Source organism: Sorex araneus, chromosome 1 (genome assembly GCF_027595985.1).
Source record: "Sorex araneus isolate mSorAra2 chromosome 1, mSorAra2.pri, whole genome shotgun sequence".
Taxonomy (NCBI): Eukaryota; Metazoa; Chordata; class Mammalia; order Eulipotyphla; family Soricidae; genus Sorex; species Sorex araneus.
Genome location: NC_073302.1, coordinates 309,654,844 through 309,679,032, shown reverse-complemented (window position 1 = coordinate 309,679,032; position 24,189 = coordinate 309,654,844). Strand labels below are relative to the sequence as shown.

Genomic DNA, 24,189 nt, shown 5'->3' with positions numbered 1-24,189 from the left:
ACGATCTGCACACTGACAAACACTCACCTGCCTGCGTCTCTGGGCAGCACCTGGGACCTCTGCAGCCTCAAGTTGCTCTCCTTGAGGTTGATGGTGTGTGCCCAGAGGTTGTTGAGCAGCTGGCAGAGCAGGACCCTATCATGGAGGGTCTGTGCCACATTGAACACCTTTGCCGAGTCACAGGTCACTTGGTCATTGGCTGACAGGACCCCACAGTGGACGAGCCACTGAATGCACCGCTGCCATGGCTCTCCATGAGACTGTGCTGCAATTCAGCCTGCCCAGGGCAGGCGATGACGCTGGGCTGCCGCTGCATTTTCTCCATGCCTTGCTGATGTCATTCTGTCCGAATCTTGAAAAATAGTTGGCAATGTCCATCAGGAATCACGTGTAGAGTTTCAGCAAGGATCACATGCAGAGTTTCATGCCTGGCATACTAAGTTGTGTGTTGTCTAAGTCGAGATGGTGAGCTGGGTTCAGTAGAGCACGAGGGGTTCAGGCAGTGTTGGTACCATCTTGCCTCCAAACTGCACAGCACGCATCACCCCCAGACTCAAGTATTCTGTATAAATCTTGCAAAGCACCTGGTGATGTCCAGCAGGAATCACACGTAGAGTAAATAAATATATGTAAATAATATATCCATTAAAGTGAAAAACCATGTCCTCGTGTCTGCGTTTAAAAATGAACCTGAGTGAATATCTGAAAACTTTTGAGTGAATATTTGAAAAACAAAATCTACAGAGAGTATTTAGGAGCTGATAGATCATTAACTATTGGTGGTCAATATAGGATAATAGGGTTGTTTTAGTGGTGGTTTAGCAATGTCGGGATCTGTGAACTTTTCTTTTTTCTCTTCAGGTTTGCACCTCTTAAGGTTCATCTCTGATTGCTGCTCATTGGCTGAAGTTTTAAGTCTGGCTTTCAGCTTCTTTCAAGGAGCACTTCTCGGATCCCAACCTCAGTGTGAAGACCTCATCTAATCCTTATTTTCTTAGTCTGATGCCTCAAGGAGGATGAGTTGTGTGCACCATCCTGAAGCTCTTGGCACAAATCTGAGTCCTACCACTTTCTGTCTTCTCACACCAAAGGATAATCTGTGGTCCGAAGGACATCAGCAGGAAATCAAGAAGAGAGGGAATAGGAAGAGTTCACTATTGTTTCACAATGTTGATGTTGCATTTTTTTCCCTTTTTTTTTGAGGGGGGGGTAACACCTGGCGATGCACAGGGGTTACTCCTGGCTCTGCACTCAGGAATCACCCCTGGCGGTGCTCAGGGAACCATATGGGATGCTGGGAATTGAACCCGTGTTGGCCACGTGCAAAACAAACACCCTACCTGCTGTGCTATTGCTCCAGTCCCTCACTTTTTCTTTTATGCCCTCTCTAGTCTCCTGGAGCAACAGCAAAGCAAGTAGGGCATTTGCCTTGCACGCGACTGACCTGGGTTTGATTCCTCCATCCCTCTCAGAAAGTCCGGCAAGCTAACTGAGAGTATCCCACCCGCACTGCAGAGCCAGGCAAGCTACCTGTGGCATATTCGATATGCCAAAAACAGTAAGAAGTCTCACAATGGAGATGTTACTGGTGCCTGCTTGAGCAAATCGATGAGCAAAGGGATGACCGTGCTACAGTTCTACAGTGTCCTTTCTAGTCTCCACTCCCTGAAGTTCCCATCACATCAAATTTCTAAAAGATTGAGGATGTTTCCTTCCTTTTGCATTCCCCAACTTCGGCTAAGGCTTCTCTGCCTGTCCCTTAAGTCAGTGTTCACTAGTGCATTCATTTTCAAGTTTCTAAAATAGTATTGTCATCACTCATCTGTCACTGTCTTCTTCCCCATGACTCTGCCCCTCCTGTGTTAATGCCATTAGTTTTTCCTTAGTCAGTTTATTTCTTTGTTTTTGGTGAATTTGGGGAGGAAGTGCAGATGAATACTCCAGTTCAATGGGTCAGGCTGACAGGACATTTTGCTTCTTTCTTTAAACAAGCAGAAAAGCCAGACGTCTCAGGAAACATCACAGATGCTCCATTTGTAAATTGGATGAGATGTTTTTCAAGCACAACTTTTGTTAACAAAGAAACTGTTTGGCATTTGAAGATTTCAAAGTCCTATGAGGTTTCCAAAAACAACTCACAAAGAAGAGTTTATCCTTTGATCATATGAGCCAGGATATAGAAAACCAAAACTAGGGGCTCAGAGACATCATCTGTTTCATCTGAATTCATATTGAAAGATAAAGGACGCTTTTCCAAATGACTCCATGGCGTGCTTCAAATTACTCGAAAACTATGAGCGATTCATAATTGATGGCACCATTTTTCATTTTCTAATAAGATTTTGTATAAACAACTAAATATTTATAATCAAATAGGATACACATATGCACATTGCATTTCAATGATGACAATAGAAACATTCTAGACCATTTAATTTTGCAAAAGAATAATTCCAGGCTTCCGAGCGATGTATCTTTGCAATTTACACTAATTGAAATCTGTTTGAAATGAGACAATACTTGATAATTAGGAATAAATTATACCTTCCATGAAATTAATGTTCAAATTAACAAGAAAAATTAAATTTGCCTTATTTGCAGTCTATCATGACTCCTCTAATATCCACTATAACCAGAAGGGAGCAGAACAATCAAGGTTTAAGACCTTAGAACTGAGGCCTCTTCAACTAAAAATATATATACAATTTATAAGTAATCTATGGATAGCATCAAAATTCAAATAATATTTTTCCACTTTTTTATTGAATCACGGGCTGGAGTGATAGCACAGAGGGTAGGGCCTTGCACGCAGCTGACCTAGGTTCGATTCCTCCGACCCTCTCAGAGAGCACGGCAGGCTACCAAGAGTATCCCGCCCGCACAGTAGAGCCTGGCAAGGTACCCGTGATGTACTCGGTATGCCAAAAGTAGTAACAAGTCTCACAATGGAGACATTACTGGTGCCCGCTCGAGCAAATCAATGAGCAATGGGATGACAGTGACAGTGATTTTATTGAATCACCATGAGACACACAGTTACAGGTTCATGATTGGGTTTCAGTCATACAATGTTCCATCACCCACCCATCCCTTCACCAGTGTACATTTCTCACCATCAATGTCTCCAGTTTCCCTGCTGCCCCCCTATCCTGAGCCTGCCTCTATGGCAGACACACTTTCTCTCTCTCTCTCTCTCTCTCTCTCTCTCTCTCTCTCTCTCTCTCTCTCTCTCACTCTTCTTTAGGCATTGTAGTATGCAATACAGCTAGTGATGTATACCCCCATTCAGCACTCAGTTCTTGTCCAGATGATCATTTTCAACTATCATGGTCATAGTGATCCCTTCTTCCTACTAACTGCAGTCTCCTGCCAGGCCCCCACTCCACTGCCACCGCCACTTGTGACAATCTTCCAACATTGGACCAGTCCTGCTGTGAGGGAACAGATGCCACTGCGACAGGCCCTTGCAAGGATAAGAAGCTGGCTGGTCTAAGTTTCTATTTCCCGGAATTAGGGAGGATACGAATGAAACTAACATCCTTGTCTAAAACCACAGACAAGGGGGAGCTAGGTATGACCTAGATAGAAAGCCCCGAGCTGGCATGGCCTAGGTGAAAAACCCCAAGCCTAGCAGGTGGCCAGACCCAATCAGCAAAGCCCCCTACCCAACACCCAGCCATAGCAGTATTTGGGAAAGCCTGTCAGTTCTCAGAAAAACTGTTATGTAACAGGAATTGTAAGGCTTATGTAACCAAAACCTTTATAAACTGCTGGCATTTGTGAGTCAGGGTTGCTATCAAGAGACCACTTTGTGGGTGAGATAGTTGACCGCAGTAAACTAGAATAAAACTCCTTTGCACTTGCATTGCTGTCTCTCTGACACTGTGTTCATTCATGCTGGGACACATAAATCTGCCGGAGACAACAGCACTCAAATATTAATTTTATACAGTAAAATTATATACTGTTCACTCAAATATTAATTTTATACAGTAAAATTGCTGGAGCGATAGCACAGCGGGTAGGGTGTTTGCTTTGCATACAGGTGACCCGGGCTCGATTCCTCCGCCCCTCTTGGAGAGCCTGGCAAGCTACCGAGAGTATCCAGCTCCCACGACAGAGCCTGTCAAGCCACCGGTGACGTATTTGGCATGCCAAAAACAGTAACAAGTCTCACAATGGAGATGTTACTGGTGCCCACGATGAGCAAATCGATGAGCAATGGGATGACAGTGACAGTGCCAGTGACTGTTCACTCATTTTTCTTTCCAAATTCTACTGCTCATTTGTATCAATTGATTATTCTCAATCAATTGTTGAACTTCCTTCCAAGTATCATACGTGAATTTATATATGTGTATTTTTACATACACAGAAGTATTTTAAATGAAAATAAGCAAAGGGTCTGGAGATGTGGCTTAAGTGTTAGTGCATTTGCATTGCTTTAGTGAGACTTGGGGTACAATCTCTGGCACGATATGGCCCCTAACACACCCCCTGCAGTAGCACTAGTAACCCCTGCGTATCAGTAGATACCACTCCTACAACTGGTTGAATAAGTAAATATAAAACATTTCTATTAAACTTAAGTATATTTTGGATGCATTTTTTTTCTGAAAATATTTTAGATGTAGCATTGGATAATAATATACAGTTTTCAGTGGGCATCATAACTCAACACACAATGCATTATATTCACCACTAAAAATTCAGTTATGCCTTTCATTGTATATTTGAATCCTTTTGCTTTACTTTCTTATTCCCCTTTCCTCTTTCAATGTTAAGAAAATTAATATATTTGTCTCAAGCAGAGTGTTTTACTACACGGGGCTTTAATTGAGTTTGACTTGTTTCTATTAAAGATTATAGATTCTTTCTCGTGCTAGTTAATTATTGCAGTTGGACTTCATTATAAAAGTCTCTGAAGGATACATGAATGCATACATAATGTAGATTCTTACAAGCAAAATGGCTGAATTGAAGACAAAGAACCTTGCATTTTTTATATATCCTAACAAGTTATCTTCTCAGTCAATAAGCAAGCCAGATGCCCACAACATGGTATAGGATAGCACTAAATATGACATCTAACTGATTTTAATGTGTGCTCAAAAAGTTGTTTTATTTATTAATTTTATCTTGCTTCTTACAGTAATGTTAGTTTTTACTTCAACTGTCAAATCAATTTGAAAACTCAAGCTGAGCGCCAGTCTGTTTTATTTGTTCAGTTTTTGCTTACTTTCCCCCCCTCTTTTTTCTTGCTAGTCCAGATTCATTACTATATCAATTTTTAAAACTAGACCTTGAAGATACAGTTCTCATACTTTACTTTTATCCAGAAGTGTCTTGATTTTCTCCTTCATTCCTGAGGAAAATTATCACTTCCTCTCTTTCAACTCGTGACTAATTTGTGTCATTTCTAGTTTTATAATTTCTGATCCAAAGACTATAAAACAAAGCTTCCAGAAGAGAGCAACGCAATATCCCATCCACACGGCAGGGCCTGGCAAGCTACCTGTGATGTATTCGATATGCCAAAAACAGAAACAATAATGGGCCTCATTCCCCTGACTCTGAGGAGCCCCCAATATGGCAAGGACAGGGACGAATGGAGACGTTACTGGTGCCCACTCGGGGAAATCGATTAGCAATGGGATTACAAGTGATACAGGTGAATTTCTGATGAGAAATCTTTATCATATCAATTCAATAAAATTTTTCCTATAGGCAAAGGTTCAGTCTCTGGATGTTTTCAGGATATTTATTTAGCTTTTAGAAATGTGTGTCAGATGTGAATGAGTATGGGTGGGTATTTTCTGGACTAACTCAACTCCTGTTTTGGGGGGATCCTCCCCAGAAGAGCCTGGGAGCATGAGGTGGACTCCTAATGACACTCGTTGGACATGGCGGTTCTGGGGTCCAGCGGGGCTAACATGGGGATGTTCATGGCCACCCAGCCTATATCCTGAGTAGTCACAGAGACATGTGCTACCCATGATGGAACCCGGGACTCATGTGTATAAGGCATAGCGTTTAACTGTTGTTTGCTTTTTCACTTCCAAATCTGGGATATAAGAAGCAAAAATAAAATTCTGTAACTTCCCTGAAGAGCATGAGAGGATTTAACTAGAGATGAGATCTGAAAAGTTCCCTATGTCTTATATATAATAATTACAATTTTTTAATGTGTTAGTTGATTTTCAGAAGTCTGATGTAATTGTCAACTTCCTATAAAGTGATGTCACTAGTTATCCAATAGTAATACATTCTGCTCTATTGAAAAAAAATTCAGTGAAAGAAATTTTTTCTACAAGAAATAGGAAAATATGAAAACACACAATAGAAGGGATTATTTATAGAATTATTTAAAAAAATCACTGTTACCAAGTAAATTTTCCATTCTTGCTACTACTTACATTATTAATTTACACGAATACCTGGAAAAAATAGCAACTGATCCCGTGATCCTGATACTGCATCAAGAAACTCAAAATAAAATGTTTTATGATCAAATGCTATTATTGAGAAGAATTCAAATGGCAGAAAATTGATATAGAATATAAATAATTAAATATTTTAAGTATACACCTTGATTTTTAAAAAATATGTTAGTTTTTTTTAGTAATTGCCAGTTGCTGTAAGTAGTGTATATTTTCCTACTCCAATAAAATAAGATGTAAATTCTGGTCTCAACTTCCTTTTATTTTTCTTCTAATTTGAACTAAAATTTAACAATTATAAAAAAATTAGCACAGAGGGTAGGGCATTTGCCTTGCACACAGCCGATCCAGGTTCAATTCTTCTGTCCCTCTCAGAGAGCCTGGCAAGCTATTGAGAGTATCCTGCCCACATGGCAGAGCCTGGCAAGCTCCCTGTGGTGTATTTAATATGCCAAAAACAGTAACAACAAGTCTCACAATGGAGATGTTACTGGTGCCCACTAGAGCAAATTGATGAACAAGGGGATGACAGTGACAGTGACAGTGACATGAAAAAGTTATGATGGTCAGCTGATCTTAGAATTTTTTTCAGGTATAGTACATACCAAGCATATGCCATTAAATAGCTATTAAATGAATTTAGGTCTTTTTATATTTAATGAACATCCAAAGTTGAACGAGTTCTAGAGTTCAGTTACCAAGATATTTGACTATAGTTGTTTATGTTATGGTATTAGTGCTTTCTTTTGTATTAGGTTTTTGTTCTTGTTTTGAGGTCACACCTAGTAATTGTCAGTGCTTACTCCTAGCTCTATGTTTAGGAGTCACTCCTGGCAATTCTCTGGAGACCATATGATGAAACTGAACTGGGTTGATTCTTTACAGGGCAAATGCCTTATCTCTTGTACTATCTCTCCATTACTTTTAAAAAGCTTCATGGGCTTCTGAGAAATGCAACATAAGTAACATGTATATTAGAACTTTCCTAGGGACATAATAAAGATTTTACACAGTAAAATTATAGCATATTCTGTTCACTCAAATATTAATTTTATACAGTAAAATTATAATATATACCGTTCATTCATTTTTCTTTTCAAATTCTACTGCTCATTTGTATCATTGGTTATTCTCAATCAATTTAGAATACCCACTCATGCTTACTGCATTGACTTCTTTTCCTTCACTGCCTTCCTTAGAGTTGTTGTTGCTTTTGGTTTTGTTTTGGGGGGGTCACACCTGGAGATGCAAAGGTGTTATTCCTGGCTCTGCTCTCAAGAATTACCCCTGGTGGTGCTCAGGGGACCATATGGGATGCTGGGAATTGAATCCAGGTCGACAGCGTGCAAGGCAAACAAACACCCTACCCCCTGTGATATTGCTCCAGCCCCAGCATTCATTAAAGTCGATCACTTAGTTACCACTTCACAGCATGTTTGAAACAAATATAATTGGATCACTAAGGTGATAAAGCAAAAAGGATCTGGAGCAGCTGCGCACGAAATGGTCCCTCTGCTCCTTAAAGACTATGATCCAGGAGGTCTACTATCCCATTTTGGCACCCAACGGCTTCTTATAGAAATGCATCTAGACTGTTAACTGAGCTAAAATATCAGAAATACAAAACCGCCCGGCCACGACAACTCACATAATCTTCATTCTCAGCAATGAAAAACAAATTATCAAATGATGCCTTTTCAGCAGGTTTGATTGTTGGGGTAAAATTCCAAATAATAATAGTGAGTTCTCTGTTGAAATATTGAATGTATTCAAAGTATAGAGAGAATAAAGTGAAGATCATTAGCCACTCAGGTGGGGGGGGTGAGTGTGGGAGGGGGGTATACTGGGGTTCTTGGTGGTGGAACATGTGCACTGGTGAAGGGATGGGGGTTTGATCATTATATGACTGAGACTTAAACCTGAAAGCTTTGTAGCTTTTTTTCATGGTGATTCAATAAAATAAAAATTTATAGAAAAAAAAAGATGAACAAAGAATTTCTGAAATAATGCATATGCCTTAAAAATTTATAAAAACTCAACAATTCTAAATATTTCTTTATCTATGAATATTTAAGCAACTAGGTATATGCAAAATAATAGCCACATGTGTTATTCAGCAACCACCTAATTTGATTTTCAAATCGCTTATAAATTTGACTCAAGCTAACAACCTGAATTACTTACTTAAAAAAAATGAATTTCTGAGATTTTCTCATAGTTTCTGGATTTGGCACTCGGATCATTGTTGATTATATTTATCTGAGAAATGATGCATTTCTCAGAGGCACAAAACAATCACTTGAAAATTGCAACACTGTCAGCAAATCTTAAATGAAATTCTTTATTTACCAAAATCAGAAACTGAAGCCCTGGACTCACCTAATTGAATAAAGAACATTTCCGTTCTTGAAAATTCTCAACAGTTTGTTATCTGTAGTAACTTCATGAAAGTTGGCTCCCTTTTCATTGGCAAAGAACAAGTCTGGCTTCCAAATGGAGTCCAACATAGATGGGTCCAGATCTAAGGAGTCATCGGGGTATTCACTGTAGGCCAGACGAGGATCATTCCATTTCTGACGAAGAAAGATGTTCACTCTGTAATCCTATGAGAAAAGAAATGTAGGGTGAATCATCTGCTTGAGGAACTTTAGGCTCTTATTTGCTATTTTGGGGGTTTCTCACAGCATTGTAACAAAAATCATTGACTTCTTTGGTGAGATTTTTCACGCCTCATAACCCTTACTCATTACTACTCCCAAGAGACATTCTATTTCTAACTTTGCGTGTTTTTAGCCACAGAAAAGCAACAAAAGAACAAAATTTTTTATTTACTTACATTTTCCTTTTTGTTATTCGAATTTTACATTTTTGGTTTGTCAGAGTAAAATACTGAATTTCCTGCTCTTAGACGGTTGGGGTGAAATATTTTCTGCTTTGCAATTATTTTTCTAGAACCATTCCTCATAGTACACATCAATATGCAATATGCTTTTTGAGCTTTCTTGAAAACTGTTTCATAAAAATGTCTACACACACTTCTAATAACTATGTGCTTTCTCATGATCTCTCATTTTATCGGTTCTATGAAATGTTCATTTAGAAAAAATAAAGACAGTTTTGGAATGATAAAAGAAAAGTAAAGGAACATTACTGCTTGTAATATTTTAAGATTGGGATGAGATTCCCTACCTATACCTTTCCTAGTTAAGTTAAAATGGAGAGAAAAACAATTTCTTCTAAATTCTTGCTCATAGGTCTGAATTTTATGTATATATGTATATATACATGAATATCAATAAGCATGCACGTGTAATATATTTCTGTATTTTACATAAATAATAGTGCTCTGTGTCTATTTTTGGATACAATTTTCCCCTAAGAGACTATATCAAATTTGTGTGTATAAAGCCATTACCTAGAATAGGCAATATGAGCTATTATCCAAAACAACAATAAGCGCCAGATGATACGTTAGGTGCTTTGTAATTTTTTCCTGTTTTCTCATAGCAAATCATAGCTGTTGCCGTTTGCCTGCTTTTGACAGAGGTGAACAATGGGGGAAAATGTGTGTAATAACTTCATCAGTATTGTAGAGTAGATAAGTGATGTCGTAATTCAGGCTCTTGGATTCCAGCTTCATAGCTTTTTAAGGTTTACATTGCTCTGTGGTATGCTTCTACTTATGATGATGGTATTGCCTGCAAAGCAAACATTTTAAACTCTAAAGAAAAGATTGTGAGTTTAAGTCATTTATGCTTGTTTTTCCTTCTCCCCCTACATTCACTCCAAAAGTCTCTGAAAGGAAAACAGCTCATGCTGTTTCAGTTGATTTTGCACTGTTGTACTATGCGTTTGTGCTACTTCACTAAATTTGCAACAATTTGTTACAACAGTATTAAGGAACTGATTCATGTCTTCTTTTTCATTGATTTGTATAAAATTTGGGTACATTTTCATTCTTATTATTAAAAGAAGTTTCTAGAGCAATCTTTCTCTTTTTTTTTTCTCCTACAAGCCACTGGAGAGAATAGAATATTTCATGCAAAGATCACGGAATTTATAGTCACATTAAAAAAAAAAGTTCAGGGGCCGGAGCGATAGCACAGCGGGTAGGGCGTTTGCCTTGCATGCGGCCGACCCGGGTTCGATCCCCGGCATCCCATATGGTCCCCCAAGCACTGCCAGGAGCAGTTCCTGAGTGCAGAGCCAGGAGTAACCCCTGAGCATCGCTGGGTGTGACCCAAAAAGAAAAAAAAAAAAAAGTTCAGACCCTTGAAGAAATTTTTACTGGTTTCATTTTTAAAAATTTGTAAATTCTGAGGTTTAGCATAGACGACATTTGTTTTCATGCATTGAAAAATAAAGAACTCTTTCTGGGAATTCTAATTTGAAACCACTGCTAATTCAAATAAGATCCGAAATTATCATTTCCTTTACAAATCATAAAGAAATGGGGTCAGGGCAAATGTACATGTAGCTTGTGTTGCGTGCGACCATCCCTGGTTTTGTTCCTGGTACCACATACAGTCCCTGGAGTCCTGTTAGAAGAGATCCCCTCAGCTCAGAGCCAGAAGCTGGCACAGGATACCACCAAAATGGACGTGGCCCCCAAAACAAACAGAGAAACTGAAAGCAAAACTGAGCAACCAAAAAAGAAAGTGCAGGCTCTTTAATGAATTCTAGTGGGTTGAGTTGTATAAAATTTGTAAATTCCGAGGTATGGGACAGCATAGGTTCCCGAGTAGCACAAAGTACAGAAGTTAGTACTCAAGAGTGATTCCTTGCTAGGAACATGATTGCCTGCAGCATCTGCTCTGTGAACTGCAGCATGGGGCGAGCAGTCATCTGGGGCCGCTGATTCTGAATAATGGTGTATGTGGGAAAGTGCCTTTCAGCTCTCTCCTTGGGTACCAAATGAACAGAAAAGAGAGGTGTTTTATAACAGCCATATAGAAGTGCAGAAGCTAATTTCAAATCTACCACTGACTTCTTCAGTATCCAGATGTCTAATAATTTTCTAGTACAGGGTAGACTTATTTAAAAATCAAAACACTAAAGATAAACTTCATTATGTACAAACTCTGAAAATAAGAATTAAGACTTTCAGGAATTACAATTGACTCTTGAGACTGTAGAAATGAAAATATAAGTAAAATAATTCCCTGTTTTCAGAAGCTCACAGTTTTTTACATCTAGTGATACAACATAAAGGAAATATCAATCATTGAAATTCATTTGAATTACTAATTATTTGTATTAGGATTAATCTCGAGCCCACTTGACAGAGCCTGGCAAGCTACCCGTGCGTATTGGATATGCCAAAAACAGTAACAATAAGTCTCTCAATGAGAGACGTTACTGGTGCCCGCTCAAACAAATTGATGAGCAACGGGATGACAAAGACGGTGAGGATTGATCAGAGCATAAAAAATTGAATCGAAGATTGTTATATCTCATTCACTACCTCTATTTAAATACAGGATTTATTTTAATCCAATCAGATATAATAAAATAACACATGCCAAGTTGCTTATAAACAACAGATGTGTATTCCTAATAGTTCTGGAGTCTGCAAGTTTGAGATTAGGGTGTCAGCATGCTTATGTATGAGTCTCTCCTGATCATAAACTTCCCACTGAGTTCTCAGACATAGGGGCAGATGGGCTGGGAGCACATTGAGATCATCCTCTTTCCAAAAAGTTTTTTCATTAAGTTTAGGTAATATGGCTACAATACTGTTCATGTTCATAGTATTAATGTGTAAAATCACTGCAATTTTCCACCACAGAAGTACCCATTACCCTCCATCAACATCCTCACGTTACCTCTACTGCATTACTTTGTACCCTTCACAGATTGGTAATTTGGGGATTTGTAATACAAGGCCAAGGGTCTGTCATTATTCAAGACCGTCTATTTTCTTGTTTTGTCTCTATGTTGCAGATGAGTGACATAATCCAATATTAATTCTGCTCCCCGGGCTGGAGACATAGCACAGTGGGTAAGGCATTTGCTTTGCACGCGGCCAGTCCGGGTTCGATTCCCAGCATCCAATATGGTCCTGAATGCAGAGCCAGGAGTAATACCTGAGCATCGCTGGGTGTGACCCAAAAAGTAATTCTGCTACCCTCTGACTTATTTCGCTTCACATGCTACCTACCCTCTAGTTACATCCATGTTGCAGCAAATAAAACTCCCTTAGGATGCAGCAATACCACTTTTAGGTATCTATCCCCTAAACAAATACATTAATTTGAAAAGATATATGTATGCTTATATTCACTGCAATGCTAAGTACAATAACCAGGATATGAAAATAACCCAATGTCCAACAAACATTAAGTACATTCATAATATACTCATGGACATCACCACCATCTAAAATCAGATGATTTCCATTATCTCAAAAGAAAGCCCAGTTCTACTAAGTTAAATAGTCACTTCTCATTCACTATTCATTTCTGTCCCTGATAAAATTCTAACCAGCTTTCAATTTCTGTATATTCACCTACTCTGAATATTTTATATCAATTGAATCATAAAGTATGACCATTCTATATGGCTTCTTTTCAATTAGAGTATGCCCAAGGTCTTACTATATATGTGTTTTAAAATTTTATTTCAGAATATGGAGGTCACATATTTATTGTCCAGATATTTGAAGTCTCTCTGTGACATGAATGTAAGATGACAGAATTTGAACAACATAAATGTTTTTGGAAGTGAATGTCACAAATATGGCATAAAAATAGTACTATCTAAGTATATATGTGTGGACCTTCCCAAATTCTACATTTTCAAAGTTTTGTGTCTTCTCTGAGTGATAGGACCATCTTAGAAATGACTGAATCAGCACACAAGTTTTTTTTCCCTCATAAGAAGCCTCTAGAGAAAAGTAAGAGAAGTATCTAAAAAAATTCACAATCCAAATCCATTTTTGTCATGCTTATGACATATTGGAAGACACTTGACCAACTAACTGCCTGGCTGTACTTTCTCCTCTACAGGGTCACTTTGGGCATAAGAGTTTCAAATAAACTCAACTTACATCTTTCCCAACACAATAGTTCTGATGGAATGGACTTTGATGGAGGAATTGTTTTACATTTATAAGATATGTTTCTTATTTGTCATGATTATACTAAGAATGTCAGAAACCTGCCTTTTTCTAGTTTACTGAAAGTGTTGAAAATTAACTATACTGTTTTATTCTCTAAAGAATAATCAATTTTTTTCTCTATATGCAATTTACCTATATAAATTGTAGATAAACCTGTGAAGGCAGATTGTTTATTCTGAGAAATTGTTGACTGTTCCCTGGGACCAGGTCCTCAATTTGTCTTTAAATAATCAATTTTATAAATGTCCTCTTTGCTAATTTTTTGTTTGTTTTTATTAAAGTATCACAAAAGTTTTACTTAACTGTTGTTGTTTTATTGTGTTTTGGGATCTCACTGGGCAGTGCTCAGAGACTACTTCAGGCTCTGTGCTTACGACTTGCTCCTGACCATTCTGGGGGTCATTGTGGTGTTAAACCTGGATCCCCCTGGAAAAAGCATACACTTAGTGTGTTGAGCCCTCTCTCCAGCCCCTCCTTTCCTAAACTTTAAATTATCATTTCAGTGGTGATTATTTCAATTGAAAAACATATATGTTCTTGTGTCATTGAGGTTGTGATTTTCTATATTATATTAATCTAATGTTATGTGAAATCAAATCAATTCTCAGCATAAAAATCAAAGCAACTATTGCTAATTACTTTCTGTCAAGCATGAAACCAGATGCTTTAAATTTACTTTGAAATTGAAGATGTACTGCTTCAAATATTATTTGTATATGTTTACTCAGAATAGTCTTGTAAATGCCTAATACTTCATATTGCTCTGGAATTAATTTTTCAATATTTATTTTTAATTTTATTTTGAGGTAGCACAATTACAAAAGCATTAACTTTCATCATTTTAATGAATAAATTACCTTCACAGCCACCAAAGTTCCCCAGACCTCCAGCCACTGTCTTCTGTCATATCTGGTCAATCTGTTCCTTTTCCTACTACTTGGTTTTCTTAGTTTTGCAATCGAAGATCAAGGGTAATGTTCTTAACATTGTATAACCCCCCGTGTTATTTTTCTATATATCACAGATGAGTGAAATCATCCAGTATTTCTTTTATCTCTGACTTATTTAACTTTACCATGAGGTATTATAATTCCATTCAAGTTGCATTAAGTGGAAAGTTTTAATTTTAACTTGCATAGATGCATAATATTTCACTGACCTACCTCTCTCTCTCTCTCTGAATCTCTCTCCCTGAATCTCTTCTCTCTCTCTCTCTCTCTCTCTCTCTCTCTCTCTCTCTCTCTCTCTCTCACACACACACACACACACACACACACACACACACACACATACATGCGCGCGTGCACACAATTTCTTTACCTATTTATCTGTTGTTGGCCATTTGGGTTGTTTCCATACTCTGGCTTTTGTATCAAGTGCTAAAAAACACAGGTTTGCATATATTCCTTTGAGTTACAGCTCTTGTGTTTTCAGGATAGTGCTTTAGAATTCTTTTTCATCTGAATAATGGTCCCTGACACTGTTAGATCATGTTTTGAAACTAATGACAGAGAACTATTTATAAAGGAAAAAAAAACATTTATTCTGAGCCAATATAACATCAAACATTTGCTTGATAAATAAAATATGTAAACTTGATATTCTAATCTCAAGTGTTTAAACATTACACATTTGTAACTTTTAAATTATTGTTCAAGGTGTTGTTCACACTAATTTTTGCAAATTTTTTGGAGGACTACGTCTAGCCGTGCTTCTTCAGGACTTACTCCTGACTCTGAACTCAGAAATCATTCCTGGTGGGACTCCAAGAACATTGTAGTGGGGGATCAAACTAGGAACAGCTGCTTGCAAGGCAAATACCCTACCCACTGGCTCTCTGCCCCTCTAATCTCTCTGGCTCTTCTAATTCATAAGTTTATGTAGTATTAACACCTAGAAAGTTTACTTACGGGGGTATACATAAATTTTAATAAATATTAACAAAGTGATAGAATATTACTGGAAATATTTTTGTGTTGTTTTCACATGATCTCAGCAAGATAATTACCCTGCTAATTAATCAATCAATAATTGATTCCCATAATTCTTTTGAACTTTTTTCAAAATTATTTACATACCTGTGGCGTATTCGATATGCCAAAAACAGTAACAAGTCTTACAATGGAGACGTCACTGGTGTCCGCTCGAGCAAATCGATGAACAACGGGATTAGAGTGACAGTGACAGTGATGCATGTTACTGTTCTATTGCTTTTTAAACCAATAGGCAAAACTTCACTGGCCTCTCACAAAAGCCATTTATGCCATTGGGAAGATTTTAATTTATGAGGGTTTATATTGGAATAATTTATAATGAAATATTAAAGGTTGAGTGTTAGAAGAAAAAAGTTCCACTTTAGAAAACATTTTAAGTTAAATAGTAGATATTTAAAATAAAGTTAAATCATATTTGGGATGATGCTGACCTTCTGAGCAATTAAGATAATTCTTTACTAGCTCTTTGTTGATTTAGAAATTAGCCATGAAGCTGTGTAGAGGTTATTAACTGCACTTTAAATTTGTAGAGGAATTAACTTCCTTTAGAAATGACTATTGAATAGTGCAGCTTCATTTAAGATACTTGTTGAGAATAACAGATAAAATATTTGTTTCTTTATCAAATAAAATAACTACTTTTAAAAGCAGCATTTTATTCTTAAAAAGCCAGTTGAATAGGGCCGGGGAATAACTCAATGGGCTGCTGATCATGTTTTGCATGAAGGAGCCAAAGTACTGGATGGGGCCCTGAGTATTGCTGAAGGCAAGCCAGAAATATTAGGCTCACAATATCCTTCACTCATCCCTAGGTATAACTCCCAAATAAAACATGACCAAAATTTAGCTGCCTGGTACATATACAGTCCACCAAAATCAGAATTAAAAAGAAAAAAAGATCATCAGGCATTTGGATTCTTGGTTAGTTTACACTGTGCATTTTAGTGTTTTGATATTTATAGGTCTTTGGCGCTGCATATACGTGTGCCTACACACTCCGTATAAATATGCAGATATATTTGATGATGTGAAGATGTGGTATATTATTATAGACAAATAAGAGTCATGTTTCCATGTCTTTTCATTTGTCATGAAATATTTGGCAAATACGTGGGGAGTGTGCCTTAATATGGGTGTATAAGCTTGAGGACACGTATATTTCTTTATAAACAAATGCGAGAGTGGGTGCTATGTCTCAAAAATACTAAGTATGATTCATTTTCACATTACAGCTTTGTCTTAAGTTTATTGATATATTACTTCCTCTGTAAGATTATTTTTCTATTTATTCTCACATACTTTTGTGACCAGGAAATTTAACTAACAGCAGAACATAGAGAGAAAATTAAGCTTCTTTACCAATACCATCTTAGAACAAGAACAGAAACGGAATTCTTTATTCTGTTCAGGCCTTGAACTCTTAATTCATGATATACAAGATTGTTTACTAGAAGTGATCTTACAGGGAGCCTCTCTTTCATGCCGACAAGTTATGTTTTCCCAAGTATAGTGTCCATTCACCTGCTATTCCCACATGGAAAAGTCTGCTTAGATTCCTTCCCAAACCTCTAACCCACAATATTTTGAAATATAACAAGATGTCTGTCTTTATAAGTCATGAGGGTTTTTATTTGGTACAATATTTTCAGAACTTTTGATCTAATAAAAAGGTAACTAACATTTTTATTCCCTTTTTCTCCTCAGAAAAATTTAATGATTTTATTTGATATTTAAGAGTTATGAGTTAATTTTTCTATAGTGCAAATATCTGCTGAGGATAATTATTTTCTATTGTTTAGATGACATGCCAATTCCAGAATTCTTTCAAAAATCAGCTGATCTTATGTATGTACTTATATATCACTGTATCACTGTATCACCGTCATCCCATTGCTCATCGATTTGCTCAAGCGGGCACCAGTAACGTCTCCATTGTGAGACTTGTTGTTACTGTTTTTGGCATATCGAATGTGCCATGGGTAGCTTGACAGGCTCTCCTGTGAGGGTGAGATGCACTTATATATGTACTTATATACTTACACATTCCCTTGACCAGTGTAGCTGCATGGAAGCCTAATTTTATGTTTGTTTTAAAATATTTTTTCAAGCAAAATAATTTTATTTAGAAATATCAACTTAAAGAAATATGAGGACAGAGAAAAAGAGATAGAAGTGTTCAAGAGAAAACAGGTGTGTATTTATCCAGAGGGGGAACAAGCCTCCAGTGTTTTTTTGGAGAATATTATATAAAATTCATCCAAATTGATTTGGCTTAGAGTTTTCTGCTTACATAAAATATTAATCTGGGCTTTGTCACAGGGAAAACCTTGAACTCTTGATGATTTTTTCATATTCTTTTAAAAAATTGAATTGCTGTGAAATGCACAGTATGAAGTTGCTCACGATAGGGTTTCAGTTGTACAATGTTCCAACACCTATCACCTCACCAGTGTACATGTCCCACCAACAATGCACCAATGGTCTCAGTTTCCCTCCTGAACTGCCCCCTCAGCCTGCTGCTACATCAGACTCTCTCTCTCTCTGTCTCTCTGTTTCTCTCTCTCTTTCTCTCTCTCTGTGTCTCTCGAATTCATTCCTTTGGGGCATTATTGTCTGCAATATAGACACTGAAAGGCTATCATGTTTGTCCCTTTACCTACTTTCAACACTCAGTTCTTGTCCAGAGTTATCACTTCCAACTATCTTTGTCATGGTGGTCACTTCTCTAGCTTTTCATATTCTTCTCAGGACCTTTCCTGTGTTTCTGTGCTTCTTTTCTGAGAGGTCCACGCTTGCAGGGACCTTTGGTTTATGCATCTGGGTGGTCCTAGACTTTCAAATCTCCAAAGAGCTAAGCATTTGCACTCAGAGATATGTTTATTTTTTTATGCTTCGGGGCTACTTCAGGGCTGGGCAATTTCTTGTTTTACTATATCCCCAAAGCTCATCACCTGGACCACTTTCTTATTCTGCCTGCAACATTAAAAAGACTATATGTAAAGTTGTGCAAGATATTTGGTTCATGTCTTAATTTCATTCAGCTTTGAATCAAAATAAATAAAATCTATATTTTCTTAGCAGAAAAGCACATTTGGCATTACTTACAAGTCATCTAATATGGCCTTCTTAAAAGTATATTTAAAAGAAAAGCAGCCTTGAGCTGGAGCAGTAGCACAGCGTGTAGGGCATTTGCCTTGCACGCAGTCGACCCGGGTTCGATTCCCAGCATCCCATATAGTCCCCCAAGCACCGCCAGGAGTGATTCCTGAGTGTATGAGCCAGAAGTAACCCCTGTGCATTGCTGGGTGTGACCAATAAATAAATAAATAAATAAATAAATAAATAAATAAGAAAAGCAGTCTCATTAAATATGATTTAATTTGATTAGTTTTAAAATTGAAAGATAACACCTTAATATTTTAAGAAACGCTCTTCATTAAGGAGCTGGCAAGTCAAAGTTGAATCAGAATTTCAACATTTACAGTCATATTGACCAGAGGCATACCTAAATTGTTTGGGATAAAGAGAATGTACAAGGTTTATATTTATTTTTTATTATTTTAAATATCTTTAGGGTCACATTAGTATTATAACCATCATGTAAGTTTCAGGTATGCTCTATTGAAAATCAACATGTGCATATACTACAATGATTTCAACATGGAAAGCCAATTTTTTACTATCATACATTTGTCCCCAGTGTATTAAATATAAGCTATTTTGAGAAATATGATTTAAAGAATAAAAACAATAACACTTGCTTTAAGTACTGAATATGTCAGAATAAATAAAATGTTATAATACATGCCACAAAAAGTGTCAAGGGCAAATAAATTTAGCCTTAGCAAGTAATAAGAAGTAGCAGCTCTGAAAAAAAGAAAGAGGATAACAGAAAATACATTTCATTCTGAATTAAATAGCCACAAGACTTCAGTAGGTCAATATACTGTTTAACTCATGCTCAGTTGTAAGAAGAATTTATCTTCTGTTTGAAGTGTTTGACATTCCCCCTCTTTTTTGATAGTAATGGAGATAGACAGAAGTTTATATTGGCAGTACAGGTCATTTTTAAGCTGCAAAATCTCCACAGGAGGCAAATGAAAGATCTTTAAAACCCATCTCGTGGCATTTTATCATGTTTCCCAGAAAGATATAAATTACTAGAAGATAAGTCTGCAAATATATTTTTCCCCCGAGATGATCCGGTCTTTAGGAAACCCAAAAGCATCCCAAATTGCAGAGGTCAGATACAAATTGATTATACTATAGATGGCATACGCCAGAAAAAAGATGAAATTTTGTTTACACTTCTTTTTCCATTATTATGAAAGCCTGTGGATGTGGATATATCCTGATGCTGAACACCAATTTGTCCTGTTTTCTTAATTGTATTGAATTACCATGAGACAGTTACAAGCTTTCATGTTTGGATTACAATCACACAATGATCAAACACCCATCCCTCCACCAGTGCACATTCCCTACCACCAATATTCCCGGTATACACCCCCTTTCCCACCCTCCCCCTGCCTCCATGGCAGACAATATTCCCCGTACTCTCTCTCTACTTTTGGGCATTATGGCTTGCAGCACACATTTGTCCTGTTTTCATCCCCAGAATTAAACTGCTGGGACAGTTGCACTCTTTGTATTTAAAATCCAATCAAATGTCCTTTTCCTGTGAAAAGAGAGAACATTAGTGACATATGAAAACCAGTGATTATATGACCTGAAATTTTACCCAAGACTATCTAAATGCATGATTTATTTTTCTAAAGGCCAGATCATGATATTATGGAGACTTGGAAAAGTCAAAGAATGAGATTCAGGGGTTTTTATTCTATCAGTTTAAAGAAAACATAATTTTTAGTTCAGAATTGAAAATTATTAGGTCAAAGTATGAGTATATAAGCAAGGTTTACTTTTTTCCCATGATTTCCCTCTCAGACCATCATACCTTCAAGGTGGTATAGCTGAAAACTAGATGCAAAATATAGCTATATGGATCACTAAACTGAAAAATTACATTTTATTCATTCTCTTACAGGCTGATCTATATGACTTTAAGGCCCTTATTACCCAAATGTGGAACCTGCAGTTTTATACTGGTTAATAATTGGAAGGATTTGGAAAACACCCAATAATACCCAGAACAGCAAAACCCTAGTGCTCTGTGAGGGTAGAAGTGTCTTCACGTTGGCATGCTTCTGCTATTGCATCATTTCTCTCAACGGTGATTTCCCTCAGACCCACAACCAGAATTAGAAGCTTGAGCCCAGTCAGGGAGACAATTACAGTCAATCACAGGTGAGTTTTACAGTTCAGGAAATTTTTAGAAGTTCCTAATTTATATGTGCATAGCTATCAGCACAGAAAATAGATTCTGAAAGAAGCAGACCATAAAGTGTGAAATAAAATTTTAGATTTTGTTAAATGCATTGATATGGGTGTATTTACAGAGATTCTGGTTTCTGTGTACCAGCACTGATAGGAGAAGTTGTGTGTTTTTTTTTCTAATTTGATTAAGTATAAATTGGAACCAGTGGAAACCTACACTAAATAAAATTAATGCAGTTTATATTTGTCAATTATCAAAGAAGACATGAAAAATTTAGAAAGAGACATGGAAATGGATTAAAGTATGTCCATTCTCCTCAACTATGGGTGCTGAGAAGCTAATTTACCAAATCATTGAAAAATCACATTGGTGACTATAGGAATGTTATCTTCTTAAAACAGCACTGCGATGTCCTATTGCCTGACCCTGAAATGTGATCCCACGTTTTAATGGTGATTGTTATCATCAGATCGACATAAATCACTTACCATTACTCAATCCCGTAAGCAAAAAACGATGGAATTGCCATAACTGGAGCAGAGTGGATGTGGATAATCAGAGTGCGTAAATGGCAATGATCTTTGATGGTAAAGGACTGACCGTGACCTATTCCAATAGTCTTACATCTATGCCTAGCTCACTAAAAAACAGCTAACATTTCTGAATAATCAAGACAACTCTGAGGTTGACATGTTGTGTTATCAGTAGACACACAAACTTTTACTATATAGAACACATGAATTGGTTCTCGGATTCAACTTTCTTTGGAGGTGGGCCTCTTACTGTGACTCTTCCTGCAAGATTTTTCTATCAATTTATTACAAATGTATTCTAAGGAACTACAAAAATCGATGTCTCAGAAAACACTGAAAAAGCATTCTGAATTAATCTCTGTCCTTGGAAATAAAAAAATTGTTACTACTGACAACTAGTCAGAATAAAATGAAATAAATGTAATAAAATAAGTTTCAATAACCAATTTTGATAAGGTGTTTTCACACTGGTGTCAGTGATTTCCTGAAGCCATTCTGTTTTATTTTCTAAGGAAATAATTTGGAACCACATATATTCATGTATATAATACTCATATTTCTATATACATAAGAATATATTATATACAAAATTATATATTTATTGATAGATTATATGATTACACTGCAGTTGTGAGAATATTTTTATTGAATTCTTGTATATTTGTATTGAGTATCTGAATGTTTTTATTGAGACTATTTGTATATGAGTATTTTATATAATCTTTTTGATCTGTGAAGTAAAGTGGGAAGGCTGACATGAAATTCTCTGAAGCTCTTCATTTGCTAATATGCCTAGTGCAGAGCATTACTGGATTCCTGAGAAAACCAAAATGAATGACTCATCCAAAGCCCAGTCGGATGGCAGAGAAGAAATTCATTTCTCATCTCATTTAACTTTCCTTTCGGTCCATAAACAAGACGTTTGAATCTTGAGAGTCAACAATAAACTATTTCACCTTCATTTAGCTTATTATTTAAATTCTTTCATGAGATGAAGAGAATCTCTTTATGCCAACAAAACACAGTCACTGGCACCTGATTTCTGACTGATAGATCAAATATATTTAAAATAATTTATTAAGATTCTGTGGTTTATAATATTTGTACAGATGGTTTCTTCCATACACATAATTCCAAAACCGCAATCATCACCAGTGTATACACCACTGTCTCCCAAGGAACCCAATTCACCTTCTTTTCAGTCATCACCCACAATTGTGTGGATCAGTATTACTATTGTGTTGCCTTTGTCCCTTTGTTGATACCTCATTGTGCATCTTTAAGGCTTATATATGAGGGACAGTATTCTGTATGTATCCTTTTTTTCTGACTTCACTGAGGATGATATCCTTTAGTCCCATCCATGTTGTTGCGGAATATATGATACTCTTTATTAGAGCTGCATAGTATTACATTGGGTATTACACAATACAACTTCTTGATCAATTAATCTGTATTTGGGAATTTGAGTGCTGTCTATATTTTGACTTTGAACTAAGAACAGCAATGGACATAGGTGTGTATATATCCTTTAAAATTAATGTTTTCATGTTTTGGTGTTAGATACCAAGAAGTACTATTGCTGGGTCATATGGTAGGTCTATTAGTATATTTTGGATAGGTCTCAGTATTGCTTTCCATAGGTGCAGAACCAGGTGACATTCCTACCAACAACAAATGAGAATTGCTTCCTCACCATGACCCTACCAACACTCGTTATTTCCAGACTTTTTTGATGTGTGGCATTCTCCCTGGAGTGAGAGGATATTTCATTAATGTTTTGATATGTAATATTAAATACATTTTTCTACACCTTTAGGGAAAGAATACTAGAAGCATTAGATATTTTCTATTAATCTCTTTAAGCTTATAACCTCAGGGCATGAATAAGTGTGAGAACAACAATATCCATTATCATAATATGTTCCTCTGGTCTACTTTTGGTTTTGCTTTTAGTGTGTGGGAAGGGTCATGCTCAGCAATACTCAGGGGTAACTCCTGACCCTGTCCTCAGGAATTACTTCTGACAGTTCTTGAGGGACCATATAGAATGCCTGAGATCTAACATCAGATTGCCGTGTGCAAGGCAAATGCTCAACCGACTGTGCTATCACTCCAGCCCCTAACCTACTCTGTTGAAGATATTATGTTGCTAGCATGGGTTAAAAATTGGAAATATCTTTACAAGAATCAGAGAATAGTAGATAAACTCCTAGTGATTTTAGCTAAGTAACAGGGCATTGAGAGATCAGTGATGTCTGGATATAATTAAAAAATGAAGGATAAGTTGTCTTTACCTATAAAGAAAGAAAAGGAATGCCAACCAAGTATCTTTAAATGATGACAACAATGTATACCACCACATAAATAACTAACAGTTTTAAGTGATGATCAACCTATAACTGGCCCCAACAGTCCTTCCAGTATTTAGACAAATATCTTAATATTTTATTTATTAATTTACTCATTCATTTTGGGGGCTGAGCCACACAATGCTCAGGATCTATGCTCAGAGATTACTCTGGCAGCGCTGAAGATAATAGTAGTACTGGGGATCAACCCTAATTTGGCAGCGTGCATGGGATGCCTGCTTTACTATCTCTCTGATCCCTATTTTAACCTTTTGAATTTATCCACATCCTCATAAAGTGATGTGAGATTATTTTTTTCTATGTGACTCAAACCTGAGAGTGATAGAAAAAGATGTAAAATTAATGTTTGAGGTTGAGATGTTTGAATTAGTTCAAACTATGAAGCAGATTGT

General features: G+C 36.8%; 1 protein-coding gene across 2 annotated transcripts in view; it reads right to left on the bottom strand.

The window, feature by feature from the left end:
• Positions 1-24,189, bottom strand: part of GLRA3 (glycine receptor alpha 3) — a 185,273-nt gene that overhangs the window by 93,407 nt on the left and 67,677 nt on the right. For both annotated transcript variants that reach the window (XM_004610392.3, XM_012933167.2), the window contains exon 4: positions 8,820-9,043. In XM_004610392.3, the coding sequence (XP_004610449.3) occupies positions 8,820-9,043 (224 nt within the window). The remainder of the gene's footprint in view (positions 1-8,819; positions 9,044-24,189) is intronic.